We start from the raw sequence: 15,893 nt of genomic DNA, 5'->3' as shown, positions 1-15,893 counted from the left end.
GAAAATAACACCCAATCATATATTCCTTTTAAACAATTCTCTCCCTCATCTGTTTCAATGCAGTATACATTATTTATCCCATCTTTCTCAGTCTCTCCCCCAACCCCGATGTCAGTCCTGTTTTACAACAGTGGCAATATGCAGTATTTGTCTTTTTGTGATGGAGATATTTCACTCAGCATAATATCCTTCAGGTTCACCCATTTTGTATATTTCATGAGTTCCTTGTTTTTCAATGCAGCATAGTATTCCATTGTGTGAATATACCACAGCTTCTATACCCATTTGTTTGTTGATGGGCACTTGAGTTGCTTCCAGCTCTTTGCTATTGTGAACAAAGCTGCGATAAACATGGGTGTGTATAGACATGCTTGGGTGGCAGTTATGGTTTCTTCAGGGTATATTCCCAGTAGTGGAACTGCTGGGTCAAATGGTATTCCTATTTGCAACTTTGTGAGAAAGCACCATACTGCCTTCATAGTAGTTGCACCATTTTACACTCCCACCAATAATGAGTAAGGGTTCCAGTTTCTCCACAACCTCGCCAGCATTTGTTTGCTGTTCTGTTCAATTTTGCTATTCTTACTGGTGTGAGATGGTATCTCATAGTTGTTTCGATTTGCATCTCTCTTAGAGCTAGGGATTTTGAATACTTCTTCATGTGTTTTTTCACCATCTGAATGTCTTCTTTGGTGAAGGGTCTGTTCATATCCTGTGCCCATTTTGCAATTGGGTTGTTTACCTTTATCTTGTTGTGGCGCTCAAGTACTCTATAAATTATAGATATAAGTCCCTTATTAGACATGTCATTGCCAAATATTTTTTCCCAGTCTGGGGCTTTCCTTTTTACCCTGTTGGAGAAGTTTTTGGATGTGCATAGAGATTTGATTCTTGGAGAGTCCGATTCATATATTTTATCCTCTCCTGGTTGTAGGTGGGCCTTTGTGATAATACGTTCAATGACTATGAGATTAAGTCACATCATTCTTTTTTCTAACCACCTGGTTGTACATCTTCTAGGAAAGACTGACGTACTCTATGGGGAAACCATGGGATAGTCAACATTCTTTGCCTACATTACAATTCAGAGGCATTGTTTTTCTTCTCAATGAAACTCATTACCATTAAGTTGGAACCAAATTACAACTGGCCTTCCATTGGGATTCCAAGGCTGTAAATCATATGGTAGGAGACTTCCCATCTTTCTCCCATGGAGAAGATGGTGGATTCAAACTACCAGAGTCATGATCTTTGGGGCTAGTAGCACAACTCCATGGGGACTAGGCCACCAGAGCGCCCTTGATTCTTCTTTGGGCTTCATTATTTATAGTCCAACTTCACATACATACATATAAGGTGACTAAAAATACCATACCTTGGTTGAGATGTATCCTAGTCCTCAAAGTGACATCTTTGCTCTTTAACACTTTTTTTTTTTTAAATAGCAAAGCCATCACTGGGGTGGAGCAACAAACACCCCTCAGCATAGATTCTCCTCATGCCAGTCAGGTCCATGTTGGCCTGTCTGTAAGGTCTTAAACTTATGAGCTAACCTTTCTGTAGGAGTCAATGTCTGGTGCAAAGAAGGCTAGGGAGAGATCTTTCTCATCAAGCCTTTGCCAGCTCCTATGGAATATATGTGGCAGAGTCAGGCCCACTTGAAAACTTAACAAATGTGCCAAAAAAGAGCTCTTTAACACTTTAAAGTGGTCTTTGGCAGATTTCCCCAGTACAACATATTGCTTGATTTCTTGACTGCTACATCCATGGATATTAATTGTGGATCAAAGTAAGACAAAATCCTTTTAATTTCAATCTCTCTTACAATTATCACGACATTGTTTATTGGCCTAGTAGTGAGGACTTTTATTTTCTTTATGCTTAGGTGTAATACATACTCAGGTTTGTAGACTTTGATCTTCATTAGTAAATTCTTCAAGTTATCATCACCTTCAGCAAGTACGACTGTAAGATCTGCATATCGCGACCCTTTCTACGAAGATGGTGCCGAAAGCGAAGAAGGAAGCCCCTGCCCCTCCCAAAACTGAAGCCAAAGCAAAGGCATTGAAGGCCAAGAAGGCAGTCCTGAAGGGCGTCCACAGCCAAAAAAAAAAGAAGATCCGTACGTCACCCACGTTCCGGTGGCCTAAGACGCTGAGACTCCGATGGCAGCCCAAATAACCCCGGAAGAGCGCTCCCAGGAGAAACAAGCTTGACCACTATGCCATCATCAAATTTCCCCTGACCACTGAGTCAGCTATGAAGAAGATCGAAGATAACAACACACTTGTGTTCATTGTGGATGTCAAGGCCAATAAGCACCAAATTAAACAAGCTGTAAAGAAGCTCTATGACATTGATGTGGCTAAGGTCAACACTTTGATTAGGCCTGATGGAGAGAAGAAGGCCTATGTTCGACTTGCTCCTGATTATGATGCTTTGGATGTTGCCAACAAAATTGGGATCATCTAAACTGAGTCCAGCGGGCTAATTCTAAATGTAATAAATTTTTCTCACCATAAAAAAAAAAAAGATCTGCTTATCGCATGTTGCTCATGAGTTTTCCTCCAGTCCTGAGCAAGCGTCTATGATTACTTGCTCAGCATGCTGACTGAATAAATACGGTGAAAGAATACAACTGTGATGCACAGCTTTCCTGATATTAAACCATGCAGTGTTCCCTTGTTCTGTTCAAACAACTTCTTCTTGCTCTATGTACAGGTTCCACGTGAGCACAATTAAGTGTTCTAGAATTACCATTCTTTGCCACGTTATCCATAATTTGTTATGACCCACACCACTGAATGCCTTTTCAAAGTCAAGTAAATTTCTTTTCTGACATTTTTTCCTTTTAGTCAAGATTAATATGCTTCTGACATCTGCCATGATGCCCTTTTTTATATGTCTTCTTCTGAATCTGGCTTAAATTTCTGGCTGTTCTTTGTTGATGGATTTCTCCAATTGTTTCATAATAATGTGCAGGAGGTTCAATCAATCACCTGCACCAGTTTTCTCTTTACATTACAGAATTAACTATATAATCAGAATCTCTAGAAATATATAATTCTTTCACATCAAATAACTTTTCAAGTAATCTATAATTTTTTTAAACTGTTTTTTTCTTTCTTTTGCATGCTTTTTGTTTGTTGTTAAAGTAATCTATGATTTTAATACCATTTCCAAAACAAGTACCCTTTAAAAATAAACATACCTTTATACATGCCCGTGAGTCCCCAGAGGAGTGTGGCTGGGGTGAGATTACGTCATTATTGGATTCAACTTTTCTGGAAACCACTGGAGCAACAGGCTTGGATTTAGAGTCACCATTCTTAACATTATTTTTGGAGGTTTTTCTTTATGAGGAAGAAAAGAAGGAAAACTTACTCTTATCAAGATAATAAAGATTAAGGTGTGGTTTTTTGTTGTTGTTGTTGTTGTTTTTTTAATTTTTGTGTGCGTGTACCGTCAAATCAGATCTGACTGGTACAGGAGGAGATTGTCCCTCCTTCCCCGGCAGAGCATCTGGTGGATTCGAACCATGAGCCTCTGGGATTGTAGTTGCAGCTCCTTGCCACTAGGCCACCAGAGCTCCCCAAGATTAAGGTTTTTAACTAACAAAAAATATTCTCTTCATGATACTCCCTTAAATAACTGCTCCATTTATAGAAAATCATCTTCTAAAAATCTAGGGAACAGGTCACAAAATACCTAATAAGAACCCCCAAAAATGTCAAGTCTGTGAAAAATAAGGGAAGTATGTGTGAAACTGTCAAAAGACCAAAAATATTAAGAGATGGGACCACTAAACACAGTGTGGTGCCTGGATTGGATCCTTCTGTAAAGAAAGGACATCAGTAGAGAAACAAGTGAAAGTGAAATAATGTGAGTGTAGTAACATACTGGATTCTTGGTTTTGATAAATGTACCTTGGTAATGCAAGATGTAAATGATAAGGGCAAACTGTGCAAGGGACTCTCCATACTGTCTTTGTAACTTCTCTATAAGCGTAAAATTATTCCAATATTAAAACTTTATTTTAAAAAGACTCTGGGAAACTGCCTCACATAACAAAAGTACCAGGACAAGTTTCATTTTCAAGTGTCTCATTTGTAATAATACAACTGCTGCAGAAAGTCTGCGAATAAAAAATAGTAGATTCAGCCTTGCAGAGTAAATATATAAATGAGTAACATCACCAGCTGATTTACTCTATGGATCCTAAATGGGGATAACCCTCTTGAGAAGTAAGGGGAAGCGGGAGTCCAGTGCTTTGAAAGGTCAAAGGTTTGTCTGGCAGGAAATTATAGACAACGTGAGCAAAAATATTGTCCTTCTTTATCTCCTGGGGCTTCTCTAGCACTGACTCCTCTCCTCCAAAATTTAATATGTCACAAGACACAGGAGGAGCCAAAAAAAATCAAGCTCTTATCCAGCCCTTAGTCTATTAAGGTAACAGGCCTTAGGTAAGAAAGAGCCCTTGTGGCACAGTGGTTAAGCAGTCAGCTGCTAAATCAAAGATCAGTGGTTCAAACCCATCAGTTACTCTGAAGAAGACAGAATAGTCTGTTTCCATAAAGATGGTTGTTGTGTTTGTTGTTATTTGCATCAATTTGGAACTGACTCATAGTTGATCCTCTAGTAGATTTTCAGAAGCTAGAAACTGCACAGATGGAGACTTTCCATCTTTCTTCCACAGAGCAGCTAGTTGGTGGACTTGAGCCAAGTGCCTCTGGGTTGGCAGCACAATTGCTTACCACTAGGCCATCAGAGCAGCCCACCCTGGAAACACTATGCGGCAGCTCTACTGTCCAATAGGGCTGTTATGAGTTGGAACCAGTTTAACTTCATGGCAACAGGTACAATGAAAGAACAACTGATTGGTGTAAGCAAACAAATGAAAAAAAATAATTCTTTTCCTTTTTGAGAAGTTACATGAATAATGAGAGAACCTTAAAGAAGCTCTCAAAAATCTGAGCACTATTTTTTAGAAATGACAATACACAGTATCTTACATAGTAAATAATGTAATGGGTTTCACAGATAATTCTCCCTTTAAAAGAAATAAACTCTCAATGTCTTGAAACCTTCTAAGGAATGTTATTGAAGCCTCTCTTGATATTTTATTTTAGCAAATAAGTGAAAAATTCTAGTCATACAAAGTTATATTTGGTTCATGTCTTTGCAATTACTTGCTACGTATCAGAAAGCTGGACAATGACTAAGGATGAGAGAAGAACTGATGCCTTAGAGCTGTGGTACTGGAGAATAGTACTGAATATACAATGGACTGCTAAGAGAACAAACAGGCTGCTCTTTGGAGTAAAGGATTTTGAAGCTCCATCTTACATACTTTGGGCATGTTGCAAGGAGGGACAAGTCCTTGGAAAGTGACATCATGCTTGGAAGGGTGGAGGGCAGAGCAAGAGAGGAAGAACCTGGATGAGATGGATTGACTCAGTGACTAGGGTAATGGGGGTAAGTGTGTCAGACAATAAAACTGGCTCAAGATAGAGCAGGGTTCAGGGCTGTTGTCGCTATGAGTGGGAGTCAACTCGACGACACATAACAATTACCACCACCATAAATTCTGCATATGAAAATTTCAGCATCTACTCTAGGAAGCATAAGCAGTTTGTACTTAACTGCTATACTAAAGGTTGATGGTTTGAAACACTAAAAGCAGAACCACAGAACCTAGGCCTGCCAATCTGCTTCCATTATGATCACAATCAAGAAAACCTATGGAGCAGTTCTACTCTGTCAATGCGGGGGGCACTGTGAATTGAATTCACTCCATAGTAACTAACAACCCTCCTTAGCTCTATCTCTTTAGTCCAGGTATTTGCACGGGAAATCTCTTACGCCTTGGTAGCTTCCAAAAACAAGGCGATCTGGCGCTTTATGTAAGGCTGTCTGAGGACACTCCTCACAGATGGTCTTTCTTCAGGCCTTTTGCTCAGCATTGTTCTGATCAGTTCTGCCAACTCTGGACTGTAACCCTTTGGCATTGGAGGCAGCTGCAAAGGGAAGTGATAACATAATTAGAACTTAATGGACTTGTGTGGCAAAATAAAAGAAAGTAGAGGTTTCCCAATTACTTATTTAAAATCACATTTGCATATCACCCTCTGCCAAATCATGCTAATTCCAATTCAGAGCAACACTCCATTGGGTTCTGATGCTGTAAATCTTTATAAGAGGAGATCTTCCAAGATCCCGAGGCGAGGCTTGCGCACCCACCCCTGCCCTGGCCCCCAGCGCCCACCCGGTCGGCCCGGCCCAGCCATGATCAAGGCGATCCTCATTTTCAACAACCACGGGAAGCCACGGCTCTCCAAGTTCTACCAGCCTTACAGTGAAGATACACAACAACAAATCATCAGGGAAACATTCCATTTGGTATCGAAGAGAGATGAAAATGTTTGTAATTTCCTAGCAGGAGGATTGTTAATAGGAGGATCTGACAACAAACTGATTTATAGACATTATGCAACATTATATTTTGTCTTCTGTGTGGATTCTTCAGAAAGTGAACTTGGCATTTTAGATCTAATTCAAGTATTTGTGGAAACGTTAGACAAGTGTTTTAAAAATGTCTGTGAACTGGATTTAATTTTCCATGTAGACAAGGTTCACAATATTCTTGCAGAAATGGTGATGGGGGAATAGTATTAGAGACGAACATGAATGAGATTGTTACACAAATTGATGCACAAAATAAACTGGCGAAATCTAAGGCTGGCTTAGCAGGAGCTCCAGCCGTGCTGTATTAGCTGTAAAGAATATGAATCTTCCTGAGATCCCAAGAAATATTAACATTGGTGACATCAGTATAAAAGTGCCAAACCTGCCCGCTTTTAAATGAAAAATGTAAAAGGCTACTCCCAGGTAAAATCCAGGGGGGAAAGTCATCCAAGTTTACCATGCAGTTGTTTACCAAAAATAGAGGAGGAGAGTCTTAACTTTTGCTCTTGGATTTAAGTCAAGGTACTGTATAGAAATCATGTAAAATCAGTATGTGAAGATCAATGTTGCTTTTCTTGCTCAGTGATTTTAAAGAAATTGAATAGTTTCTGTGTGAAAAAAAAAAGAGAAGATCTTCCATCTTTCTCTCATAGATCAGCTGGTGTGTTTGAACAGCTGACCTTGTGGGTAGCAGCCTGACACATTACACACTAAACCAGCAGGACTCCTTTATACCAATGTAAGCAGAAAACAGCAGTCGATTAATCTGTATGAAATACACTGGTATCCTGGTTGTAACACGAAGTTGTAAGACTCTGGAGTATGTCCTTCAGGCCACAGTGCCGACTGAGGACTCTGTCCTTCAGAAATAAGAGAAGTAGTTTCTAAAGATTTGGTTACCTAAATCTAAGGATGTTTACTACAGTACTTTCAGAGATGGTAACAAGTTAAAAAATAAAGGACTCGGTTTCAAAAGATGTTTATTTAACTATAAGCTGCTTAGCAGAAGATACCAGTAGCTCTCAGGTATAAGACTTCCAAAAGTCTAAATCCTTTAAGTCATTAAATCAATATTAAAAATTATCAATCCCCTGTCCTTTAGCTTAGTACTCTCTACAGAAGGAATCCACAATTCTAAACCACCTTCCCAAGGTTAATTTTTCATTCACTTTTGCCAAAAGCTACTTAAAAAGGTCCATTAAATAAATCTTGTGTCAAACATTTAAAAACATTTTAGAATGTACTTTACCTTTCCTTCAATAATCCGATAAACTAATGAATTCATGTCTTTTGCATTGAAAGCATGCTTCAGGGTGGCCATTTCATACACACAGCATCCCAGAGCCCAAACATCAGACTAAAAAAGAAACCAACAAAGAGTTAAATACCAAAATGCTTTACTGACATTCTTTATCTCTTCACCATCTGAGTAGGTTCTGAAATTATGAACACTGTCCTAGAGTCAAGGTGAGTCAGCCCTACCTTATAGTTGTAGGGTTTATTTGAGAACAATTCAGGACTCATGTAGTAAGGTGTGCCAATCAGAGTGCTGGCCATGTCACAGTGGTTCTCTAACACGCGGGCAATTCCCAGGTCACCCACTTTGATGATGTTTGTCCTTGTCAGGAAGACATTTTGAGTCTTCAAATCTCGGTGAAGGATGTGTTTCTCATGTAAATACTGACGAGAGAAAAAACACTTCATTAAAGATAGTCACCTTGGGGACTAGGGTGCACCTGATCCAGGCCACAGGATTTTGAAATGCCTCAAACACATGCAAAAACTGGGCAATGAATGAGGAAGACCATGGAACCAAAGCCTCAGAATTCGGTGCTGGTGAAGAATACTGAGTATGGACTGCCAGACGAACCAACAAAGGCATCTTGGGGAGAGTACAGCCAGAATGCTTCTGAGAGACAAGCATGGCAAGATTTCAGTCTTATGCGCTTTGGACAGGTTATCAGAAGGGATCAGTCCCTGGAGAAGGACATCATGCTTGGTAAAGCAGAGAGCCAGTGAAAAAGAAGGGTCCCAGTGAGTTGGATCATGCAGTGACTGCAACAATGGACCCAGCCACGCAATGACTGTGAAGGCGGCACAGGACTGGGCAGTGTTTAGTTCTGCTGGACGCAGGGCTAAGGGTTAGAACCAACTTGTTGGCACCCAACAACATATAAACACATTTACATGAGTTACAAAGTCTTGGTTACCTATATACTAGAATAATCTTGCTTTATAATCTCTGAGTAAAAGGTCTAACTTTGAACTTTCCAAAGCAGAAAAACTAAGTTTTATATATTTATTTGCCCAGTTCCATTCATAACTGTTTCCTGGTGCCTGGTAAAATTATTTTTATTTTATCATTAATGCACCCAGTTAAAAACATATTTTCCACTAAAAGCCATGGCATTTAGCTCCACGGTCTGGTGGTAAGAAGCTGCGCTATCAACCCAAAGGTAGGAGGTTTAAATCCATCAGCTGCTCCACAGGAGAAAGATGGAAAATCTTCTCTGGCATGATTTACTGCCTCTGAAAACCCACTGGAGGATCAGCTATGGGTCGTTTCTCACTCAGTGGTACACAACAACAACTAAAGTAGAAAGACCTTTACACAATGTGAGAAACACATGCTTTCTGAACTTAGGAGAGCCTCACCTTAAACACATTTTCAAGTATAGCAAGACCATCTTTTTTTAAAGGTAAAATAGTACTGATTGATTTCTTAAAATGTTACATCCTCAAAGGGATGGACCTTCCTCCCTGAAAGGTGATTTGGTGAGAAAGAAGGCCAAGACTATTTCTATATAAAAGAAAATACCTTCAAATTTAAGCAACAAGGTCAGTTAATTCTAGACAAGTCTGCTCAGTTCCAGAGTTCTCTGTTCAGTATTTTATAAACAGTCTCACTCTTGAATATGTGTGTATTAGGACACAAACTTGTTTTGCATTTCTATCCAGTCGGCCACAGTGGGCTGAAGCCCAAATCCCCACAGTTTAATTAGCCCGGCCTGCTCTTAGCATGATACAGCTGACCACCCTTTAACAACCATGGTCATTCTTCACTCTTGGTCATCTTTGCTATAAACTGACTTTGCTATCAATATTTTTTTTTTACACGTTTAGTTTTAGTGTAACAAAGCAACTTGTATACTTTTAACATTGAAAACTGAGCATCATCTTGTATTTCCAATGAAACAAAAAGAAAATGGAACAAAAACACCACACAAAACCCAACAGAACAAAATTATAACAGAGAGAACGTTCATTCCATATAGCATCCCACAGGTTCTGCTGATTCTCCCACTGAGCGGTAGAGTCCAAATCATTATTAGGAGAGAATTTTATTTTAAAAGTGTCATTTTAAACTGCAAGGATGTCCGTTAAACATCACAATTAAACATGCCAAAGGAGCAGCCATATTGTCCAAAATGCCCACTTAACCCCCCCAAACATCTCAGTGATATCAATATTAAATGAACCCTGAACTGGTTTCCACCATAACCAGATATTATCAGTCAGTTAGCAACTTTTCCAGCACCAAAGCAAGAAAGAATAGGTATACTTCATAAATAGATCTGCCCCTGCCAAAGGACATATTATAAATGTAAGCATTTGTCCGACAAACCCTGCCATCTCCCTGCCACCTTGGAGCAAGCGGGGTGCTGTGGGTCTGGTGGTACCTGCAGAGCCATGGCGATCTGAACGAACCACTCCACCACCTGACTCTCGGGCAGAAGCTGGCCTTTCTGTTCTTTGAGCTTTCGGTAGAGATCACCTCCTTCGCAGAAGCCCATGACAATGTACAGTAGACCGTCCCCTCCCTCCCAGGACTCCTTGTAGGTGACAATGTTGGGGTGCTTCAGCTGAGACAAGAGCTGAGCTTCCTGCTGGGCAGCTCGCCGCTCTCGGCTGGAGGCATTTCGGAGGTTCAGTTTTTTGATGACATACTGCAAAGAAAACATGATTTTACAAAGTGTAGATAGGCGTATAGATTTGAAAGTTCACAGTATTTCAGGACTCAAATCCATCCGGAGCCTGACAAATAACATATTCGTTTTGTGACTCACAAAGTATAAAACTAGTTGTTGTTATGTGCTGTCGAGTTACCTGAAACCTCCCTATGTACAGTAGCTCCGAACCCTGCCCTGTCCTGAGCCAGTCTCACTAATTCCGACACACCAACTCCCACTGCCCCAGTTACTGTATAAAATACAGAACTTGCTGTTGCTAAACCTACAATTTGCAGGTTACACTTACAGCAAGATGACAGTCACAGAATATTCCCTTTTTATCTGCAGTTTGCAAGTTCATTAGTGGCTACAAATGAGTCCAAATTAGCACAGTCCTGGATCAATCATAAAATTTGTGGTTGAGAACTTACCCTCTAAGGTCCGCCTTAAAAGGATTACAAAATACAACATGGATATACAAATACCAATAGAATGGGTCCACAGTTTGTATGAAACATGCAAAGGAATCTTTTAAGCCAGTAAGGTTTAAAAGATCCTCAACACATAAAATCCTCAGGACACAAAATTATCCCCACTTAAACACAACACAGATCCTCAAGACACAAAATTATCCCCACTTAAAAATAACTCAGTAGTCTCTAGCACCTAACACATTGCCCTTGAAACACCTGAAAAAAATGATACAATTTATTCAATCAACATGATGTGTATCAATGTGCTTTGTAAAATCCAAACTACTGCTCAAATGAAAGGTAAAGCCCATTATAGCCCAGGGAGAGGTGGTGGCCCAGTGACAAAGAGTTGTGCTGCCAGAACAAAGCTACATAGTTTGAATCCACCACCAGCTACCCCGTGGGAGAAGGATGGGCAATCTCCTCCTGTGCGATTTATTCCCTCTGAAAAGCCACTGTGGAAGATCAGCTATGGGTTGGTTTCGATTCAGCCGCACTTAACAACAACATTATTGTCGCCAACCTCCTACTCTTGGCTAAAAAAAAGATAAATAAAAATCCAATGGCCTGATGCCTGCTGAATAAATCCATTATGTCTTTTGTTTACATTCCCAGGCTTTTGAAACAAGGTAGAAGGGTGGGGAGGGCCTTGTAAGTAAGGAGACACTCTCATCTCAGTTTAGGGAGCTCTAGAGGGACCTGATCTTGGAAAGGGACATCATGTTTGGGAGGGTGGAGGGACAGCGCAAGAGAGGAAGACCGTCGATGAGATGGATTGATTCAGTGATTGGGGTAGTGAGCAGGGTTTAGGGCTTTTTTACATAGGGTCACTATGAGTCACAAGCACTCGACAGCACATAATAATAACAATAGTGGCCTAGTGGTAAGAAGCCGCACTGCAATACCAAAGGTGTTCGAATCCACCAGATGCTCTGCAGGTGCGGTTTACTGCTGAAAACTCACTGGAGGGTCAACTGTGACTCCATTCCAACAACACACAACATCTCAACCTGTACAATGTAATTACAGTTTTATGCCTATTGTCCAGTATTATCATAAATAATACCTTCTTTCATGGTAAAGAGTTTCCGTTTGCCAAAATCTAGGATCACTCTGCTTTATAAAACACGTTAAGGGGAGCTCTGGCGGCCTAGTGGCAAGAAGCTGCACTGCAATCCCAGAGATATGTGGTTCGAATGAATCCACCAGATGCTCTGCCGGAGAAGGAGGGGCCATTTCCTCGTGTACCAGTCACATCCAGTTTGACCGTACACACACAGAGAAAATAAAATAAAATTAAATTAAATTAAAAAACCAAAAGCAAACACGTTAAAGAAATGGTTCTGAAAATGGTGCTGAAAGTGAAGAAGGAAGCTCCTGCCCCTCTCAAAACTGAGCCCAAAGCAAAGGCATTAAAGGCCAAGAAGGCAGTCCTGAAGGGCATCCGTAGACACAAACAAAAGAAGATCCATGTCACCCACCTTCTGGTGGCCTATGATGCTGAGACTCCAAAGGCAGCCCAAATATCCCCTGGAAGAGCACCCCCAGGAGAAACAAGCTTGACCACTATGCCATCATCAAGCTTCCCCTGACCACTGAGTCAGCCATGAAGAAGGTAACAACAACACACCTGTGTTCATTATGAATGTCAAAGCCAACAAGCACCAAATCAAACAAGTTGTGAAGAAGCTCTGACATTGACATTGCTAAGGCCAACATCTTGATTAGGCCTGATGGAGAGACAGACCTATGTTCAACTTGGTCCCGATTATGATGATTTGGATGTTGCCAACAAAATTGGGATCATCCAAATTGAGTCCAGTTGGCTAATTCTAAATACAAATTTTCTCACCCCCCAAAATTGGATAATTATAACTTGAGGGTGATGGTATAAAGTGTTTTAAACACAGAAGGAATTACAAGATCAGATCGCAGTTTTAAAAAGCTCACTGTGGCCATGGTTGAACCAGAGATAAATAACAGGTGTCCTGGATTGGAGTGGTTCTAGTGGATATGGAGAGGAGGGAAGAACTCTGGTTTAGAGACAAATTAATATAAGTTGTTAGGATGATGTCAAGTATGACGCCCAGTTGCTTGGGCAATTAGTTAGCTGGAAATAAGTAACGTGGGCGGTTAGGCGGGGAGATGATTTTGAGAAGTTGAGTTTTAAGTGCATCCAGTAGCCAGGAGGCCAGACGTTTGAGAGCCTTCGCTGAATGAGCAATGCTTGCTCGGCATGCATGGTTCCTCAGAGAACTATCTTCATGCCTCATACCCCTACTGCACACATCCAGCAGATCAACACACAAATCTATAAAGGGCACAGGGCGTCTGGAGTGCATTTTAGGAGGTCAGGCCTAGTCTTGGGAGGAGAGGGGTCATCAATGACTTCGTTGACGAAGTGCTGGCATAAGTAAGAGGCCTTCGGATCCCTCTAGGTCGGCCCCATCGGATGGTGCCTCTGAGCTCCCATGTCTGCCCCCCGTGGGCCCTGGCCCCGCCGACCTGCCTGCCGTCCCGCCGATGCTTCACGAGCGTCACCTCCCCGTAGCTGCCTCTGCCCACGACCCGCAGGTAGCAGTAGGCGGCCAGGGGCATATTCCCGATGCGGGCCCGCGGTCGGAATGCAGCGATGGCAGTGTGAAGGACAGCCGGCTGCAGCGGGAGACCCCGCTCATGCCCGTGGGACGGCGGCAGCGCTCGCTGCTGTGACTGGCCGGCCCTGGCAGGGAAGAGGAGACCCGGCCCACCGCGACGCCGCTGCCATAGCGATCCAAGCCTGCGCAGCCCCGCGCATGCTCCGTGTTTACAGGAGGATTCACCATAGAGGCCGAGGCGCGGGCCAGAGCGCTGCCGCCGCTCCGGGAAGACTCGCCATAGAGGAGAGGATTCCCAGCGCGGCCAGAGCGCCTCAGACCGCCGTGTCTAACGTGCCACCCTCAGCCGCTGTTCCTCCGCTAGAATTGTGGCAATAACAAAATCCTGCGAGCTTGCACTTATTGAGTGCTTACTCCTTTTAACCTTGCTTTCAGCAATCAGGAGATATAGGGCGCTGGGAAAATCTACAGTCTGGGACCTCTCCAAACTCTTGGGGAGCAATGGTGTCAGTTTGAGGACTAAGGTGTGCCTGACTCAGGCCGTGATCTTTTCAGTCATTTGCTATGCATCTGAAGCTGGACAATGAGTAAACATGACAGAAGGATTGATGACTTTGAACTTTGTGGTGTTGGAGAAGAATCCCATGAACTGCCAAAAGAACACTGTCTTAAAGAAAGTGCACTCCCTTCTCATTGTCTCGCTCCAGACCATCTTTTCCTAGTGTCATTTCCCACTTCGATCAAAGCTACCGTCATTCAATCAAGTCCTACACGTGTGCTCCTTGGAGACAAAAATGATGAAGCTTCGTCTCTCATACTCTGGTCCTTTTACTAGAAGAGGCTATTCCTTGGAGAGAGACATCATGCTTGAAAGGGTGAAGGGACAGTGAAGGAGAGGAAGACCTTCAACCTGGTGAATTGACACAGTGACTGCAGCAATGTGTCAAAGGTTGTGAGACTGGCACAGGATAGGATAGAACAGGGTTCAGATCTGAATTCATGGGGTCAGTCTACCCAAGAGCATAGACCTGATCTCACTCTTGCTCGAGATAGCTTTAGTATCCCCATTCAAAGACTGACCACTACCCTCTTCATCAGCTCCTTTTCTGATCACACAGACCCTTTCCTTAACCCCCAGTACACTTCCCGCTTACTTGTCTGTACTCCTCTCCCTCCTCTTTCCACTCCCACTTTCCAGGAACCTTTTATCCACTGTGTAGATGAACCCACCTCTTCAGATTCCCCTACCTCTACTTCTGTTTAGCTCCTTAAAAGCATCTGACCAATCCCAGGCCTTCACTGGCCTTCCTTTGGCTTGTTTGGTGAATCACTGGTGTTTCATTCCTCTAATGTCCACTGCCTGCCATTGTGCCCAACCCCATAAAGCACAGTGCATGAAATACACAGAACCCTAAATGTACTGATAATTGCTCCATCTCTTTTTCAACAAAGATCTGGAAACAGACCAGGGAGTTCATGCTGGCCTGGGGACAGCACACTCTTTCCCAGAAACTGTTCCGAGAGACAAAGTCCAGGACAAGCAAATAGAGATGAATGAGACTTCTGGGTTCCTGCAACTTAGCAGGCTATGGTAGCCCAGATCCTTCCTGGGACCACGGAGTGCACTGACCAGCCCCAGTGTCTGTCCCAGGGTGCTGTGTGGCTCTGGGAACACCAAGAGGGCTTAGGCATAAAAGTTAAGAAACTGCAAGTGTGAGATATATCTCTAAGAATTTTCTCTCTGGGGTCTTTGACTCTACTTTCTTACAATTCCCTGTCACTGTGTGATGGTTAAGGATTGGGCTTTAGAATCAGAGATCCTTAGGTGTAGATCCCTATTGAGAATTTTTTCTTTTTTTTAGAAGCCAAAGAGTACTCATATTTTATTGAATTGTGCCCTTCCAAAATGTGTGTTGGAGTTCTGACCTCTGCACCCATTGATATAATCCTATTTAGAAATAGTTTTGTTTGTTATGTCATTGAGGTCCTGTCAGTATAGCTTTGCTCTCAGATTCATCACTTTTGTATAATATAAAGAGCTGCATAAACAGAGATAGTGAGCTGAGATGGGGGAGGAATCCATGCCATGTGGGGATCTCCAAGGAACTAGGGTATATAAAGGGCTGGAGAAACTCTAGAAGCTTTAGAACAGGCTAGAGCCTTCCCTTTTGAAGCAGTACCCTCAATTAGAACTTCTAGCCTCTCAGAGATATCATGTCTCTTTCTGCTTTTGTGTCTGTGTCTGTGTCTGTGTGTGTGTATCTGTGTCTGTCTGTGTGTCTGTGTCTGTCTGTGTGTTAGCCAAGAAAGAGCTTGAAGTGTTTTGTGGTATATTGTCAATCACTCACTATGAAAGTCTTTTTCATCTCTCTCTTTACTTACCAGGCATCCCTGTCCAGGCAGAAATT

General features: G+C 42.1%; 1 protein-coding gene and 1 pseudogene across 1 annotated transcript in view; one reads left to right on the top strand and one right to left on the bottom strand.

Moving 5' to 3' along the window:
• The window catches only part of NEK4 (NIMA-related kinase 4), a 43,796-nt gene extending 30,310 nt beyond the window's left edge, over positions 1-13,486 (bottom strand). Inside the window, 6 exon segments of the mRNA XM_006892292.1 lie at positions 3,212-3,353; positions 5,863-6,017; positions 7,715-7,822; positions 7,948-8,145; positions 10,146-10,412; positions 13,394-13,486. Coding sequence (XP_006892354.1) covers positions 3,212-3,353; positions 5,863-6,017; positions 7,715-7,822; positions 7,948-8,145; positions 10,146-10,412; positions 13,394-13,486 — 963 coding nt within the window.
• Positions 6,286-6,865, top strand: LOC102855518 (annotated as a pseudogene).
• Positions 13,487-15,893: the final 2,407 nt, after the last annotated feature.

The sequence above is a fragment of the Elephantulus edwardii genome, unplaced genomic scaffold (assembly GCF_000299155.1).
Source record: "Elephantulus edwardii isolate Elephantulus edwardi_28Jun2011 unplaced genomic scaffold, EleEdw1.0 scaffold00113, whole genome shotgun sequence".
Lineage (NCBI taxonomy): Eukaryota > Metazoa > Chordata > Mammalia > Macroscelidea > Macroscelididae > Elephantulus > Elephantulus edwardii.
Note: the sequence above shows the minus strand (reverse complement) of the source record. Positions and strands in the feature narration are given on the sequence as shown.